The sequence below is a fragment of the Trifolium pratense genome, linkage group LG4 (assembly GCF_020283565.1).
Source record: "Trifolium pratense cultivar HEN17-A07 linkage group LG4, ARS_RC_1.1, whole genome shotgun sequence".
NCBI lineage: Eukaryota > Viridiplantae > Streptophyta > Magnoliopsida > Fabales > Fabaceae > Trifolium > Trifolium pratense.
The window spans coordinates 44,606,351-44,624,175 of NC_060062.1; the positions used below are offsets into that span (position 1 = coordinate 44,606,351).

The window sequence follows — 17,825 nt, forward strand, 5'->3', positions numbered from 1 at the left end:
GGACTGGGCCAAGAGCTGGCCCAACCACTTATGCCCGACATTTGGGGCATGGCCCAATAAGGGGAGACTTCCCCGACACGTCAGCCAATGACGTGTCCTGCTCGACATAACGGATAGGCAGCACGTTAAACACGTGCTCGTCTATCCATGCATGTTGATCCATTCCACCTTAGCTTAACAGCTAAGCAGCACGTTTAACACGTGCTCCTTTATCCAACCGCATTTGTCACGGAGTCTATCCCTTACCCGCGAATAGCGGAACGACTCCAACCAGGATAGAGGCGAATAACGGCCTTCCCCTACGATACAGGGACTATCCTGGCAGTTGAGCCTATTGGGCCGGTTATCCAGGCCCAATAGACCAACCTTTGGCCCAGCGCTGGGGGCACTATATAAGCTCTCCTATACAGGAGAGCCAGGTATTCAGAACCATTCTACACTTTCTTTCTCTCTCTTCTTTTGTATCTCTCTGTTCACTTTGCTGACTTAGGCATCGGAGCACCTGCAGGTACAAACCCCCCCTTCGGTGTGGACGCTCGCTCAACGGACCGGCCATCAATCTATTCTGATCACCAGGTACGATCAAAAACAAATTACTAAACATAGCTTTATCAAAAAAAGTAATGAAACGTAGCTTGGAGAGTATGAATATAATCGTTCATACGAAATTGAAAACGATTTAGCAGAGATAAGAAATGCTAAGAGAAGAGGTAATATATAGAAGAGAGATTATTATGCGAAGAAACAAAACAAAAGACGTAATTAAAAAAAATAGGGGTTAACAAAAAATGGACAGAAGAGTAATTAACATCACCAAATGCATAAGTTGCATAACTTATTTACTCAAGTTTTTTTTTTTTTTCATGAAACTTGATCAATAATTAGATGTTTGATCAACATTCAGCTTCTATTAGTTTAAAACCACCGCGGTATATATTCGTTACACTTGTAGTTGCAGTAACAAAGCCTAGGAAATGACCAAGAATGAGGACTATATTGACAACCACCAAACATTGCATGCTCCAAGTTAACACATGTTGAATTACATTCCGAGTTATCAAAGTTATTATAATGACAATACTTTTTTTCCCATGTTTTACTTATCTCTCTACAACCACCATCTTCAAATATTCCCAGTGGCTCTAAACATAAAAAGAAAAAAAAAAAATCAAAATTCATAATAATAATAATATTAAAGTTAATTAAAGAAGTGTCATAATATTATAAATTTCATTGTTATTTTATACCACATGAAGAAATAAGGAGAATGATGACAAAACACAAGAACATGAAGACGGTGTAGAATTTCGTAGTAGATGAATTCATAATTTCTAAATGTAAATGAGGTTTGCTACAATTATACCAACAAAATATTTGTATTCATGTGTATATATAGAAAGCAATATATTTGTATCATATTTTCCAAAAAGTTTATGAGCCAAGTTTGAGATTTTCAATTTTTTTTTTTTTATTGTTATGCCTGTATAGTCCGTATAGGAGCCAAGGGTTGGATATATGTTATTGGCAGAAAATCCAATTTTTCAATTTATTACTATCAATATGTTTTAATCTGCCCATATAGTATGTTGAGGAGTCAAGGCAGATGTCAAAGTTTCAAAATTAAATAATTTTGATATTTTTGAGGTGACAATTGTATATGTTTTTAAATTGAAAGCTATTACTATAAGTCGATTGTCACCGTAAAACCAAACATACTAAATAATAGTACTGCAAACTTGTTAATTTGTAAGTATTAATTGAATTTATAAATTAACCATTACATAATTTATATTTATTGATAATATTTTTTAAACTGTAAAATATATTAATAAAAAAATAAATACAAGAAATACTAAATCCATAAATGAAAATTAGTACATGTAGTACTACATTTCCACAAACTAAAGGAGAAAAAAAGAGAAAGAAAAAAAGCCCAAACACATCAAGCCAAACCCCTTATCTAATCATATATTCCAAAAAAAGACAACCACTAAGATTACTTAAATCATTTTGAGAAAAAACTACTAATTTTTTTTATTTAAAATAGAATTTTAGTGTATAAAAATTCTTGTTTGATCAATCTTTTGTTAAAAAATTTTAAATTTTTGTTGAGGAGATCCATATAATATTATAAACATAAATACAAGAACTAATTAAAAGATATGAAGATAAATGTTTGATGTTTAAAGTTGATTTTGAACGTGCTTACGACACAGTTAGTTGGAATTACCTGGAGTATATGATGAGACGGATGAGGTTCGCTCCGAGATGGTTGAAATGGATACGGGCATGCATTTTTAATAGTTCCATGTCAGTGTTGGTTAATGGCAGCCCTACGGATGATTTTATGGTGAAGAAAGGGCTGAGAGAAGGTGATCCGTTGTCCCCTTTTCTCTTTTTAATTGCGGCAGAAGGGCTTACAAGACTAATGCAGAGGGCAGTCGATATAGGCACTTTCCATGGGTACAAGATCAACAATGAATTAAAGTTCCATACTCTTCAATTTGCGGATGATACAGTTATAGTTGGCGAAGGAAATTGGGACAATCTATGGTCGATCAAAACGGTGCTGAGAAGTTTTGAGCTAGTGTCGGGACTGAAAGTTAATTTTTTCAAAAGTAAACTTTATGGCATTAATTTAGAGGACAACTTTTTGTCGGCAGCCTCAGAGTTTTTACATTGCGGGGTGGATTCAATCCCATTTCGATTCCTCGGGATTCCAGTAGGCTCAAATCCGAGAAGAAAGGCAACTTGGCAACCTGTTGTGGATTCTATGAGGAAGAAACTTAATGGATGGAAAGGTCGTAAATTATTTATTGGAGGCAGAGTGACTTTAATTAATTCGGTACTTTCTAGCTTACCCCTTTGTTTTTTTTTTCTTTTTTCAAAGCTCCGGTTTGTATTTTAAAAGAGTTGGAGAGTATTCAAAGGAAGTTTCTTTGGGGTGGAGGTTTGGATACTAAAAAAATATGTTGGGTTGATGGGACACGTTTGTTTGCCGAAAGATCAAGGTGGTTTGGGAATAAAAAATCTTGAATTATTTAATTTAGCTCTGCTTAGTAAATGGAGGTGGAGGGGGTTGACAGATAGTAACAACATTTGGCACCAACTATTGGTTTTTAGATATGGTAATTTCGCAACTAACTTCTTGCACCGAGATATTCCTTTGTGTAACAATTCGATGTCCTTGTGGTGGCGAGACCTTTTGAAGGTAGGTGGATTACCAGACACCCCTTGGTTTTCTACGAATGTCAGCAATGTGTTGGGAGACGGGAAGATGATTGATTTTTGGAATGAAAAATGGATTGGCATGGTACCACTGAAGAATATATTTCCAGCGTTGTTTCATGTGGCAGAACAACCAATGGTTACGATCTTTTCCATGGGTTTTTGGGAACAGAACAATTGGAAGTGGCGATTGGATTGGCCGGCTTCGATGCAACAAACGGAGGCAGCAGAAGCTGAAGCGTTAGCGGTTCTTTTGGCTGATGTGAAGCCGGTTCAAGCAAGGGCGGATAGAAGGAAGTGGGTACCAGAGTCATCAGGTCAGTTCTCGGTTAGTTCAACATATTCTTTTCTCCAAAATATGGATGTAACGAATGTTATTGATACTGATGTTGTGTGTGCGTTAAAAAAGTTGTGGTTAAATGATGTACCTTCTAAGGTAGGTATGTTTGGCTGGAGGTTGTTATTAGCAAAACTCCCAACTCGAGCAGCTTTGGCCAGTAGGGGTATTACTACAAATCATCACGAGACATGTTGTGCCTTTTGTTTTAGAGAGGTTGAAGATCTTAATCATGTGTTCTTCCAGTGTCGCTTCTCGGAACAAGTATGGAGGAAAATTTGTTGTTGGATGCAGGTAGCTCACTTTAATTTTGAAGGAAGGTTGCATCACTTTAACTTGGTTGGTGCTTTTGTGAAAAGTAAAAAAGGGTCAAAGTTTCGGCATTTAATTTGACTCGCTACAACGTGGTGTATTTGGCATCTTCGTAACAACGTCATATTTAGGGGAGCTTTGCCGAATTTGAGTTCTCTTGTGGATCAAATTATCTATATCTCATGGTTTTGGTTTTTAGGTAGAGGTGGGTGTAATACCATGTATGCTTATGTCGATTGGTGTAATAATCCCATAGCTTACCTTGATAGCATCTAATGGCGATTTTCGAATTGTAAGGGTTGAGGACACCTTGTACTTCTTATAATTCAATTTTATTTATAAAAAAAAAAGACATAAAATATATTTCATGATATATTTTAAAAATTTATTTATTAAAAATGGTAATAGTCCACTTGTAACTATTTTTGAGATATCCATATTAGACACACCTTCAATATGCTATACTTTTTTTTAGTATTATTTTTTTTTTGCATATTGAATTTATATTTATAGCAGCTCTCCCCAATTTTTTGGGCCAGCTCCGCCACTGGCAACAACAACATAACAACTCGTCAACAGCTTCTTGCTCAACACTTTAACAGCACCGCAATCTACCATAAACGCCATGACCAAGCTTGTTCCCGCCAATAACCAGCATCCGGTAACCATACATGAAGAGGGAATTGGGCAGATTTCGCAACTGATCCGCTAAATAACAAGAGGGCACACAAAGTAACAAAAAAAAGATTCACCTCATTCTTATAAATTAAGTTATTGAATATTTGAAATAAATCCCGAAATTCCAAACTACCCGTTATCCAATAAGTGACTACAACATTAAAATGACGCGCTTTGCTAAACAAATTGAGGTATAATTGATGTATTGAATTGAGATTTCAAAGGATTTTAAAAGACCTTTTTATAATGGAAAAATCTTGTGGTATTCAATCAAGATTTTTATGGAATATAAATAAATCTTGTTGTATTCAATTAAGACAATTAATTAATTTTTTTCAAGGCAACAAAATCTTTTGATATTCAATTGAGATTATTTCGAACTACTTATAAAATGTCTTTTGGTATTCAAAAATATATACATTTCAATGGATTCTTTCATGAAGTCAATTTCAAAAGATTTTTTGAGACTTTTTAGTTAAAAATACACATACTAGTTTTTTTCAACAATCTCACATAAAACCTCAAGACTTTTTCAAACTCACTCCAAGACTTTTTTTTTTTTTTTTTTTTTTTTTTCTTTTCGTTCTTTTCTTTCTGGCACATGTTCTCTCTCGCTTCATCTTCTTTTTCTACACAGACATGGTCATGGACGTAAGGCAGCACCACTTCATTGGTATATGTTCATTTTCCAATATTTTAACATTCATAGTGATCAACCGTGAATTAATATTAATACAGAAGATTTAGAACGTTTTTTCTGTTTTAACATTCATTTCCCAATTCTAATGTTCATCACCTAGAATCAAAACGTTAAAATGTTCCTCACCCTTTTCCAACATTCAACCTTATTAACAATAATTCTTATATGATATATTGATTAATATACTACATAATATCTCAATAGTTCTTCGAGTAACAATTTTTAACTTGAACGTTGTCCAAGAACAATTGTTTGAATGATAGGTGGCAAACTGGCAATGAGTTTGATGGTTGTTGTTGTTTTTTTTTTTTTGACAAGAGATTGTTGGTAAAATTATTGAAGATACCATTATCGATATACTTGTTTGACTTTTTTATTGTTTTTATGAACATTTGTATAATGATTGTGCGGAAAATTGAAAAAAAATTGTGCAAAAATTTCGACTAATTTTTTAATCAGAATCTCTTTAATCCTAAGAATCTTAAAAATCAATAAAGTCATTGTGAAATCACTGTAAAAAATCTTGATTGTAAAAAGATTTTTTAAAAAAAAGTCTTAAAAGTCAATATAATCCTTCAAAATCCGGACTTTTACTCTAAAAAAGCCAAACAAAATCTTTAGATAGAGATTTTTTTATTTCCAAAAAATCTCTGTTATAAATTCATCAAAATCCAAATTAAAAAATCTTTATTGTAAAAAGATTTTTAAAAAAAAAGTCTTAAAAGTCAATATAATCCTTCAAAATATGTTAAAATCTTCATGACTTTTTTTTGCCAAAATTCAGAGGCAGAAAAAAAAAACCAACACACCAAAAGTCCACTAGAAAAAGCTAAACAAGCCAAATGACGCCAAAATAAAAGGGCAACACCTCAACCACGAGAAAACTCAACTCATATACACTACAAGAAAAAACGGGATTAGCTACGATGGCGTTTTTAGCTAATGCGTAGCTAATCTCTAGTAAAACAGAGTTAGCTACAGATTTGTTGTGAATTAGCTGTCATATGGGCGTAGCATGGATTGGGCGGCAAATCATCTATAAAAAAATTTCCTAGCTAATTTGCAACTAATATATTGAGAATCCTAGCTAATTCCCAATAAATACATAGTTAAATATTGTTAAAAAATTTATGTTTCCTAGCGATTTCGAAGCTAAATTCAAGCTTTTTAGAAAAAAAAATTATAATAAAAAATGCTAATTATGAAACCATGCCCAAAACAGAGCTAATTATAAATTAATTATCATCCGTTACAAATTTGAAAAAAGCTAAATTAAATGAAGCAAATACGCATTATACTTGGAAATTTTCAAAGATTTTAAGGGTTAAAGGAAGTACCAATATTTCCCCCTTTCCATTAATTGACCCAAGTCATAAATGAACTCCATTGCTGAATACAGACACACACAAAAACATCATAAAGAAACTCCATTGTTGAATATACCTTAACCAAGTGCACAGGGATGTCTATGATTTTGATGTCGTCCTTAACCAAGTCAACTTCCTGCAAATCAAAACAAGGAACATAAGCATTGTTTAAATAGATTTTCAAAAAAAGCACAGAGAAGAAACTCGAGTATTGTGCAAATATATAGTTGTGAAGCATAAGTCAAGATAAGATGTGTTACTTTGAATTTATTAACAGGAAAATCCCAAGATAACTCAACCACATCAAACAAAAACATGAGTGAAGTAATAAAAAAGACTAGCAGAAAGATAAGAGTGAAAAGAAAAAATTAAATCACCAAGTACGAGACAAAAAATAAATCATTCAGTTGGATCCAATGATCATCCAACAAAAACTAAAACACCAAGTACCAGACGAGTTTTGTGAAAAGAATGTGAAAAGAACTTAAACCTTTGAGTTTTGTGTAGCATGTAAGATTTTTAAGCTAGGGATCAGTCTATAGTTACCATATGATGAACTATGTATAGTGCGAGATCAACGAAAAGTAATAAATCCGTTCAATTCAATTGAGTATAATTACAGATCTGAGAACTATACAAGTATGTATAGTTGTATAGTCCCTAGACTATGTATTTTTAAATTGTGTCGTGTTTCATATAAATTTCAATGAGACTATATAATTTTCCCTCATAAGTAAAGAGTGGAACATCAAAATAATTGTTTCCTATAGCTCCATGAAGAATGATAATGACCTCTTCTTCTTGGGTAACTAACAAATATAAACATGGTTGCATGCTTAACTCTACCTTACTTCAAGAAAATAAACCATATTTTCAGATGCAAGTTCCAAGTTTTTTCAATAAATTTAAAACCATACCTTTCTGCGACGTGGAGGCAGAATGATTCAGTATTATTATGCAGTAGATTGACAATATCCAGAGTCTTTGGAGAAGAGTCTTGACGGATTCCTTGCTGACAAACACAATATGCAAAGATGGTTCATAAGTAATATATACACATTAATGAGAATATTAGTAATTAAATAGTAAACCAAAGCAAGCAAACACTAATTACCTGGATCAATAACAGATACAAATTAAGCAACCTACCCTGTTCAAGAAACAATTAAAAGCGCATGAGTTTTTTTCCTTTTAAAAGCGCACGCGTGCGTGCACACACACACACACAATAATTCAACCAGTTAACAAACCAAATTCCAATTATAGGAATCAACAAGCCTAACTGAATCTCAAGGTTAACTAATAATGAATTCATAAAGACCAAGCATTTGTTTGAAGGAGTACCTTGTCAACATCCATATGGCTGGTAAGAGCTGAACCAGAAGTTGGACCAAAACCAGACACAATATTAAGAAACTTCAGTAGAAGGTCAAACTATCACAAAACAAGAATTTTAAGATATCTCCTTGGACCACATTTAGTTTCTCTAACAAGGATAACATTGCATATGTCATGCTAACAACAAAATCTACATTATTATCATAGTGATATTAAGGTAGTAACAACCTGCATCTGATATGATCGCATTCCAACAAAATTACGCCACCATTTTGAGTTATTGTAAAGGAAAACTTGTTAACTTTCACACATAGATACACAGATGATCGACATGAAATAAGTACATTAAATAAAACTACATAACACCATTAAAAACTGTGATATCAATTTATAAAGAAAACATGACATCAGCCAAGTATGAGAGAGACCAATTCATCTTTTAAAAGATAAAACAACATGAGCAAACCAGATTGATTGAGGCAGAGGACAGGGATTCATCATCTACAAAGAAAATTAAGGTAAACTTTGTAATATCAATATAGTGATAAAACCTATTAACTTGCTTGGAAGAGATAAAAGTATTCAAAACAATATAAAGATAGGACCAACAGAAAATAAACGAATGACCATAACGGCCATACTACTACTAATATCCCCAGCATGGCAGAAAAAGAAAGGAACTTAATGATTTTATTTTATTTCATGTTACAGAATTAGAACCTCTCCTTGTCCAAACATACAATCTACAATATAATGCAAACAAATTATTGTGGAGTATTGTATACAAAACCAGATCTGCATTTTATTCCTGCACCTTAATCATCATCATACTCGACTAACAACCCCTTTATGGAGAACATAGATGCAGAGTTTTTAGAATTTGACAGGCCACTAGCTCATAAAATGATAAGAAATTTCAAAATGTCATTCACCTGAAATCCTCTGAAGTGTCCGCCTGGAAGGATCCATTATGTAGCGAACTGAACCAACACAAAATATACGTTCTCCTACACAATCAACCGCTACTTCCAATGTCAGAGTAACAGACAATAGTAATAACAAAAACTTGGATAGTCTTCCGCATTTTGATATGACAAAAACTCATGGGAAGAATTCTTCCTACTCTTTGTCTGAGGACCAATACAAGTTATTTTGGAATAATCTGGTCAAACAAGTAAAACAAAAGTAACTTTCATCACCTAAATCTAAATTTAGAAGTTAGAAGCAGTCAACTTTCAACAAACATCTTAAAATGATTAGATTAAGGAAGCAAATTAGCAGAAGATAAATGTGGCATCCACAATCAAGAAACACCAGTAAATGAACTTACCAGCTTTCTCTACTTTGGTATCTGACCACTGAAGTAAAGTATTTGTCTCTTGTTGTAGACTTACCGGCATCTGGATAGTCCGTTCATCAACCACTGAGGTCAAGTTTGGTCAGAGGAATGGTGATTAGAGGCATTCCTTTTGATTTTAGAGAAATTAATTTAGTAGAATTAATACCTAAAATACTAGCAGGAATGTTTAATGGAGCGGATGAAGATATACCAGAGCGTGAAGTAATTGATGTCATTGCAACGTTCCTGAGCCTAGTAATCTCGCTGATTGTAGTAGCCTTCAAATTTTCAGGAAAAACACTTCTTCCAAGCTTTTGAACATATCATTATTACCAATGCACCGCAATGCATTTTCACATGTCTATTTGCCAAACAGTAATTAAGCATACAAAAACAAAAGAAACTCAAATTTCAAATTGAAAGTATCAAAGACTACAGGCACCGTACACTACTCATTACAATCCATCAAATATAAATAATCCCTTCACAATAAGTATAGCTATAAAGTAGTTTGCAATGAAGACTTGACTGAAGAAGTGTTATTTTGAACGCTGAAAATTATACATTGGATAGCTATCTATATACTGTCATAAGTTATAACTACATAAGTATATTCATACTAAGGCATGCATACCTCTAAGCTATGTAAGGCTTTCGTCTAACTTTCAATTCATTTTTTATCAAAAGACATAGCTGCTAAGGTTTATATGAATAATCTATGAAAAAAAGCTGCATTTGTTAACTTACTAAACCATATCACAAATCACCTACACTAGAAAAAAGGCAATCATTATGAACACATATAAAGAAAGTGACAATCAATATACAGAGGGATTATTATCTCAACACAAAGTTTTTTTGTAAGAATAAGAATTATGTATCATCTAAATACCAGCCACCGGAAATGTGAATTATAGAATCAATCCAATAAGTATCATCTAATTCTATCGCATAAAGTAAAGTGAATTCAGTAACCTGAATTCAAATTTTGCAAAACCTAATTGTCAATTTGGTGAACAAATTCAGTAACCTAAATTCAATTTTTGCAAAACCTAATGAATTCAATTTATGCAAAACCTAAACATGAAATTCATAGGGTTCAAATCCAAAGCACAATTAGTGAAAAAGAACTAAATTAGAGTGTTGAAATTTAACATACACTACAATTGGAGAAAAAACAGAGGAGAACATCAAATTTCAACGAAGAATAACAACCACGAGAGAGGGATAGAAAACGAACAACAATTTATAGAGAGAAGGAGAAATACAACGAAGAGAATCGAGTCCATGTCGGAGCGAGATCGTGAACGGAGCAAGACCGGAGCGAGATTGCAGCGAGAATGAGATCGGAGCGAGGTCGCAGTGTGGAGGAGATCGGAGCGAGGTCGGGAGCGGTTTCACCGTAGAGAGTAAAAGCGGTGTCGTGTTCTGAGATAACAATGAGCCTTAAAACATAAATAAATATAAATAAGAATAGTAATAATTTGTTAAAAAAAGTAATATAAAATTAATTTAAGTCGAATGGTGGCTAATATACTTGAAATTAACTAGTAAAACGTTTCGTAGCAAACTTTTGGTAGCAAATCACGTATTTTCTTGTAGTGATATAAACTTAATACTAGATTATTTTTAACTTGTCAAGGAGACTATGAAGATTACACACGATCAAATGAAGAGTACAAACTTCCAACAAATCAACATTCACCAAATGATGCATAATAGAAAAAGAAGTCGAAGGTTGATCAATAAGTTATTTGATCGACTTTCGATTTCTGTTAGTTTAAACTAACCGCGGGCGGTGTATATTCGCTGCAATTGAAGGTGTATTAACAACGCATAGGAAAAAAAGGAGAACGAAGATTATGTTCACAAGCACCGAACTTTGCATGGTCCATATTGATGCATGTTGAATTACATTAATTCTGAGGTATGTGAAATAGCAAAACCACAATGCTTTTCTTTCCATGTTTGACTTATCTTTCTACAACGTGGTTTTTTTTTTTTTTTGATAAGCTTTCTACAACGTGGGTAAAATATTCTCATTGGTTCTAAACATAAAAAAAAAAGAAAAAAAAAGATGAATAATAATAATAATAATAATAATAATAATAATAATAATAATAATAATAATAATAATAATAATAAAAGCTAATTTAATTAAGATCTTAAAATATACAAGCCTTAGAATTCTTCAAGGTTTGTAACACATAGGTTCTTTTTAAATTAAATTGTCATATAAACGAACCCGCATGTGTAGCCCTAATTAAGGGTTGAGATGTTGAAGGAATTTTAGAAGGAAGTTTAATTTATTACAAATTTCTTAAAGAACTAACTTATATATTATTAAAAATGTATAACTTAAAAGTGTGTTTGAATGAAAGAATGTTTTAAAGTAAAATAATGTTTTCAAGTCTCCGTGAGTTTAACTCAGTTGGTAGGGACATCGTACTATATGTGCAGGAGCCTGAGTTTGAACCAGGGACACTCCACTTATTCACCTTTAAGGTGGATTTTCTAGCCACTAAGTTACTTGACAAATTTTTTTTTTTTTTTCAAATTCTTTTGTCTAAATTCTCTTCTACGGATGATTAATTTGGAAAATTTTCAAAATGACACCAAAAAGGTAAGAATTTGCAATTCCTTTCTTTCATATGTTTCAAAATTTGCAAATTGACCTCAATAATATTTTTAAAATTGCAAAGTGACCCCCATTTTTTTTCAAAAATTGCAAATTGATCCTTATTTTCAAAATTTTACCAAAACTTTTCAAATTTATAAAAGTGACCCAAAATATTTACAATAAAAAATTTCTATTACTCTATCCAAGCACACATTTAAAAGTGATGGCAATTCAAATACAATCATTTGAATTATTTAAAATTATAAATTCTCTAATTACTCCATCCAAACACACCGTAAAAAAAAAATGTAAGATGCACTTAACAATATTATAAATTGTAGTTAGTTTGTACCACACGTTGAAATAAGAAGAATGATAACAAGACAGGAGAACGTGAAGACGGTGTAGAATTTCCTAACAGATGAATTCATAATCACTACAAGAAAATACGGGATTTGCTACGAGGCGCTTTGTAGCTAATTCGTAGCTAATCTCTAGTAAAACAGAGTTACCTACAGATTTGTTGTGAATCAGCTGCCGTATAGGGCGTAGCACGGATTGGGTGGCAAATCACCTATAAAAACATTTCCTAGCTAATTTGCAACTAATATATAGAATATCCTAGCTAGTTCCCAATTAATGCCTAGTTAAATAATGTTCAAATGTTTATGTTTCCTAACTAAATCGCTTGGATATTTCACAACGATTTCGCAATAAATCTCTAGCTACACAGTCCTAGCGATTTCGCAGCCAAATCCAAGTGTTTTTTTTTTAAAAAATATAATTATAAAATGCTGACCTTACTTTTTTATAATTATAAACTAAAAATCTGACCTTACTTTAAGAATATGTATTACTATTGAGGCAAATCTATTTGTGGTCGGGTTTTAATTCTACTTTACATGAAGGGGTTGGAAACATTTTTTTCTTTTGGTTTTTTTTTAATTGCTAATATATTATATAAAAATATAAAAAACGAAAAAATTACAAGAGAGTTCAATAAAATAAAGAGGCACGAAACAAACTTTACCACTTCTAACATTTTTTTCTTTTGGTTTTTTTTTTAATTGCTAATATATTATATAAAAATATAAAAAACGAAAAAATTACAAGAGAGTTCAATAAAATAAAGAGGCACGAAACAAACTTTACCAGCTCCCCCTGACCCATCGATAACTAACACGACACCTAAACAAACTTTACCAGTTCCAACATATAAAGTAGGGAGACCTCACTCATAAAAGGAACAGGGGGACCCAAAGCTTTTACCTATAAACCACTTTCGAGATAAAAGTTTCATCCTATCGACAAGATACTCGACGAAAAAGGATCTTTTCGAAAAAAATATCGTCATTTTGAGATTTCCGGATAGTCTAAAAATATGTCATAATAACCATCCCAATTATTTAACTTTTCTACCAATGCCCAAGAAAGCCTAAAAAAACCTAGAACACCACGAGAAGGCACCAACTCCACACCCAACCACCAAAGAATTTCATACCAAGCTGGAGAGATTTGGTTACAAGAACCGAGTAAGTAATTAATTTTTTTTTTGATACAAAAATAAGTAATTAGATGATTCAGGCTCTAAATCCACATAGCATACTCATAAAATTTTAATAAATGAAATATATATATATATATATATATATATATATATATATATATATATATATATGATACTTTAGCCCAATGGCCTTGGACTGAGCTACAAAATATTATGACTCGTGATAGTTTTTGGTAATTATTGATAAAATTTATTTTGCATTTCATATTGGTTATTTCTTTCTTTCACAAACAATTTCAATACTTTTTTTCATTGTATTCGGATACATCAACTTTTGATCGGAATTTTTTCCAAAAAGAAGATTACATAAGATCAAATACAAAGTTTCAACAAATCAACATCCACCAAATGCACAAAAGAAGCCTAGGTTTTTTTTTTAATGCATATATATATATATATATATATATATATATATATATATATATATATATATATATATATATATATATATATAAAGAAGTTGAAGGTTGATTAATTTGACTTGTTTTAATTTAAACTAATTACCAATTTCTGTATTTGCTGCAATTGTAGTTGCAGAAACAAGTTGTAGGAACTAAGTAAGAACGAGGAATATTATAATCACAAGCACCAGACATTGCATGGTTCAGGTTGACACATATTGAATTACATTTTGAATTATCCGAGGTATCAAAATGACAACGCCTTTCTTCCCATGCGTGACTTGACTCTCTACAACGACGTTGAAATGTTCCCATCACTACAAGAAAATATCAGATTAGCTACCAAAACCTTGCTACAGATATCTTTTCAAGTTAACTTGTAGTTGCTTAGCCACAAATTTCCCTTCATCCATTCATTCCTTCTGGACTGACAGTTTCCAATAAAAAAAAATAACATTTCCTCAAAATAAATAATAAATAAATAATAAAATACATATTGTCATTCATTTAATTTCCTTTTCCCCAAATTTTCTCTCTCTCTCTCTCTCTCTCTCTCTCTCTCTCTCTCTCTCTCTCTCTCACCGTTTTCGATTCCACCACCATTGCGCTCGCTCTCTATTGTCACCGCCGTCGCCGATTGCTCTCCGTTGTCACCGACGTCGCCGATTACTATCCATTATTCAATCAATCACCGCAGAATACATCAACGGTAAGCTTCTCGTTGAAGATCAAGAGGTACTTCTACGGTAAGCTTCTTCATGTATTTAATTTGTTCGTATTTCACACAAAAAGTTTTGAAATCGTAACTCTAGGAATAACATAGATCTAATAGTGTTGTAATGATTCAATTTCTATATCAATTGTTTGTATAACAATATGCTAATTCGTATTTTTCTTTTGTGTTTTCGAATTTCAATTTTGAAGAGTTGTTTGGCTTTGAGATACGAGGCTTTAGTTATTCGAGAAATCAAATCCTCTAGGTTTCAATTGCTTCAAGTTTCGCCCGTAGAATGGTTAAAATTTGTGGAGGATGCTGTGCAGAACGGTTTTCATGCAGATGCAGACTTGCAGTTAAGGTAACGATCAATGCACTCTATTTGTTTGTGATAATGTGCAATTTGAGATTTAGCTTAGTTAATGCTTTTTCTCAAACAGGCTTATTAGTTTTGAATAAATTGAATGCATGATATTATAAAATTGTGATGTAAAATTATGTAGTCTTTGATACTTTTGGTTTGAAAATTGAAATTTCAGTTTCTTTTGTTTGTGTTGCTTAATTACTGTTTGACAAATAGGCATGTGAAAATGCTTTGCGTTGCATTGGAAATGATGATGTTCAACCCTATTTGTTTGTGAAAATGCTTTGTGATAAGTCCCTTTCTGCACACAGGCTTTCTTTGACTTCACTGTCCCTTCTGTTTGATCTTCCTGAGTTCTCTCACCTTGGCTGGGGCCACTGGTTTACATTGAGGGACTTAGAACTTGCAACAAACAAGTTTTCAAAAGCGAATATTATTGGTGAAGGGGGATATGGAGTTGTTTATCAAGGCCAGCTGATCAATGGGAATCCAGTGGCTATTAAGATGCTACTAAATAATCTGTGAGTATTGGCACTACTTTTAATTGAATTGCATGATTACTTTATATTTCCAGTTCTAAAGCTTTGTGTTTAAGTATATTGTTTCATGTTTTATTAGCATGTTTGTAAGCAGCTAGTTTCTAATACTATTTATGCTCATCATGCAGTGGACAAGCTGAAAAGGAATTTAGAGTGGATGTTTAGGCTATTGGGCATGTGAGGCACAAGAACTTGGTTAGACTTTTGGGTTTTTACATTGAAGGCAGTCGCAGGTAACCATACCATCTTGGTCTATATTTATTTGTTGTAGGCTTTCTTACATGGGATGCTCGGATTAAAATTCTTCTTGTTTTTGTAAAAACTCCCTTTTTACTTTTGGTGAGTTTCATTTTACTGATCTTGTGATTATTTTGCAGGCTGGCTTACTTGCACGAAGGCTCACAAGTCGACATTTGAGGCTGCCATTACCGAGGTATCTGATCATATGTTCTTTAATTGTCATATATGGAAAATGAATTTTGTTTTAACCTTTCCATTCATAATGATCAAATTTTAATCATGGAAAAGTTTGTAGAGAGGTAATGGTTATTTTGTAATAACTAGGTTGATTTTCAATCAAAATGATCCTAAATCTGCGAGTCTCTTCACTTTTGGTTGACACTCTTATTTTAGTTAAAGAATTAAGAGAGGTAATGGTTCTATTTCATATATATTATTGATGCATTACAGGACACGTCTAGTTGTTTACGTATGTAATAGTTGATGAATTTTTGTTGCTTTATTTCTTCTTTGATCATCAATCTTAGTAACCTCTTCCACTTTTAAATTACCCTTATGTGACTAGTGGCAGTGTGGCCTTCTGTTTTTACGATTCCATGAATATTTTTTAGTTTGAGTGGCTTTTGGTTTTCTATTGAATGAAGTGAATAGTGTCCTTATTGTACGCCTCCTTATGGTTATCTAACTAAGACATATCTTCACAATTTGGCATGACTGCAGTACATGCAGCAACCAAAACAGAGGGTGAGACTCTTGTCATGGAAGACAAGACAACTTTTGGAGGTGAGACAACTTTTTCTAAGCTTTGTTCAAATTTATCAGGATTTTATTTGGCATTTTGATTTTTGAATACTTCTCTTGATGTGAACTGTTAACATATTTAACTTGAGTATCCAAAAACTGTGAAATGTCTGAAAGCATAGGAGGTGCCTTTGTTCTTATTTGATGTTTTTCTAACTCATTTGTGCAGTAAAGATGAATATGTGTAGCTGTTTACTGTGTTTAATGATTAATATCTAAGTTTTACTTTTCTTTCGTTACTGGTATATATGTTAAAAATAATTGTTGTATTACTTATATAAAGTAAAGCACTTGTTTAGTTCTAAAGTTTTAATTTTAATGAGTGATACATGGTTATGTAAATCAAAATCTGAACTATGTTATTGACTTTGGAATAGCCCCCACCCCCTCATTCAAAATCTGATTTAGTTCATTCAAAATCCGATTCGACATTTCTTCCTTTCCTTGCTGTTTACATAATATTTTTCATAATTATTATGTAGGTTCGGCTGATACGTTACAATCTGGGTTATTTTAATGTGTCTATTTTGTGGTATGAGAGCAAGGACTTGGGTAGTGTCTATTATCAGATGGTTGAAGGTATGCGCATAATCTGTTAGCAAAATCGTATAATTTGCTGAGATAGCATTTTTCGAAATTTATGGTATTGATGAATTATTCGAAATTTATTTGAGCTTTAATTGTGATCAGGGCAAGATGGATCTTGGGTTAGTCTTGTGGAGGATTGTATCTGACATTACTAAGGATAGGAAGGTCCTTAAGAAGATCTTAAAGGAAGGAGAGGGATATGAAAGACCAAATGATGGAGCTATGGTTCTAGGTACAGTTTTGCTAATAAAAGCTTTTAAAGGTTTTTGTACTTTGATTTCATTTGTAAAGGTGAGAATATTATGTCTTCATTTTCATTAGGTTTTTTAGTTTTGACAAAGTTAGAAGATATACTTGATTACCTATATAATGCTAACATGTGTTTAGTTACTTTGTTATGCGTAAAATTTAGTCTTGTAGTTGTATGTAGTTGTAAATCATGTTGATTTAATTAGGCTTATTTCTATTTTTTAATAGATGATAAATAATTTATAATTAGCTTGAATTTTGGGCATGAATTCATAATCAGCATTTTATAATTATATATTTTTTTTAAAAGCTTGGATTTGGCTGCGAAATCGCTAGGAATGTGTAGCTAGAGATTTATTGCAAAATCGTTGTGAAATATCCTAGCAATTTAGTTAGGAAACATAAACGTTTGAACATTATTTAACTAGGCATTAATTGGGAA

At 32.4% G+C, this 17,825-nt stretch overlaps 3 protein-coding genes and 1 long non-coding RNA gene across 10 annotated transcripts; 2 read left to right on the top strand and 2 right to left on the bottom strand.

Annotated features, from left to right (window-relative positions):
• Positions 1-696: 696 nt before the first annotated feature.
• LOC123923912 lies at positions 697-1,509 on the bottom strand. The gene is made up of 2 exons (XR_006814519.1): positions 1,248-1,509; positions 697-1,142 (listed from the first exon to the last, which is right to left on the bottom strand). It is a non-coding gene; the product is annotated as an uncharacterized LOC123923912 (long non-coding RNA).
• Positions 1,510-2,308: 799 nt separating this feature from the next.
• LOC123922738 lies at positions 2,309-3,958 on the top strand. Its single transcript, XM_045975433.1, has 2 exons — positions 2,309-2,845; positions 3,212-3,958. Exons 1-2 carry the CDS (start codon positions 2,309-2,311, stop codon positions 3,956-3,958), a joined length of 1,284 nt encoding a protein of 427 aa, XP_045831389.1.
• Positions 3,959-6,454: 2,496 nt separating this feature from the next.
• On the bottom strand, positions 6,455-10,734 carry LOC123923911 (zinc finger CCCH domain-containing protein 7-like). 5 transcript variants are annotated; one of them, XR_006814518.1, is made up of 7 exons: positions 9,511-10,729; positions 9,291-9,383; positions 8,893-9,122; positions 7,967-8,461; positions 7,737-7,772; positions 7,540-7,634; positions 6,461-6,758 (listed from the first exon to the last, which is right to left on the bottom strand). XR_006814518.1 is itself a non-coding variant. In XM_045976661.1 (5 exons), exons 2-5 carry the CDS (start codon positions 9,533-9,535, stop codon positions 8,400-8,402), a joined length of 255 nt encoding a protein of 84 aa, XP_045832617.1. In that variant the 5' UTR covers positions 9,536-9,660; positions 10,568-10,719; the 3' UTR covers positions 8,357-8,399. The 5 variants fall into 5 exon arrangements, 1 of the variants encoding a protein (XP_045832617.1); XR_006814517.1 differs by having other exon boundaries at positions 6,468-6,758; positions 8,893-9,383; positions 9,511-10,734; XR_006814515.1 differs by having other exon boundaries at positions 6,455-6,758; positions 7,967-9,383; positions 9,511-10,719.
• Positions 10,735-14,439: 3,705 nt separating this feature from the next.
• LOC123923910 (probable receptor-like protein kinase At5g18500) lies at positions 14,440-17,618 on the top strand. 3 transcript variants are annotated; one of them, XR_006814514.1, is made up of 8 exons: positions 14,440-14,633; positions 14,812-14,963; positions 15,278-15,487; positions 15,634-15,738; positions 15,883-15,938; positions 16,466-16,528; positions 17,029-17,125; positions 17,237-17,597. XR_006814514.1 is itself a non-coding variant. In XM_045976659.1 (5 exons), exons 2-5 carry the CDS (start codon positions 14,898-14,900, stop codon positions 17,278-17,280), a joined length of 270 nt encoding a protein of 89 aa, XP_045832615.1. In that variant the 5' UTR covers positions 14,440-14,633; positions 14,812-14,897; the 3' UTR covers positions 17,281-17,618. The 3 variants fall into 3 exon arrangements, 2 of the variants coding, with proteins under 2 accessions (XP_045832615.1, XP_045832614.1); XM_045976659.1 differs by lacking the exons at positions 15,278-15,487; positions 15,634-15,738; positions 15,883-15,938 and having other exon boundaries at positions 17,237-17,618; XM_045976658.1 differs by lacking the exons at positions 15,883-15,938; positions 16,466-16,528; positions 17,029-17,125; positions 17,237-17,597 and having other exon boundaries at positions 15,183-15,487; positions 15,634-15,754.
• The last annotated feature ends 207 nt before the right edge of the window (positions 17,619-17,825 follow it).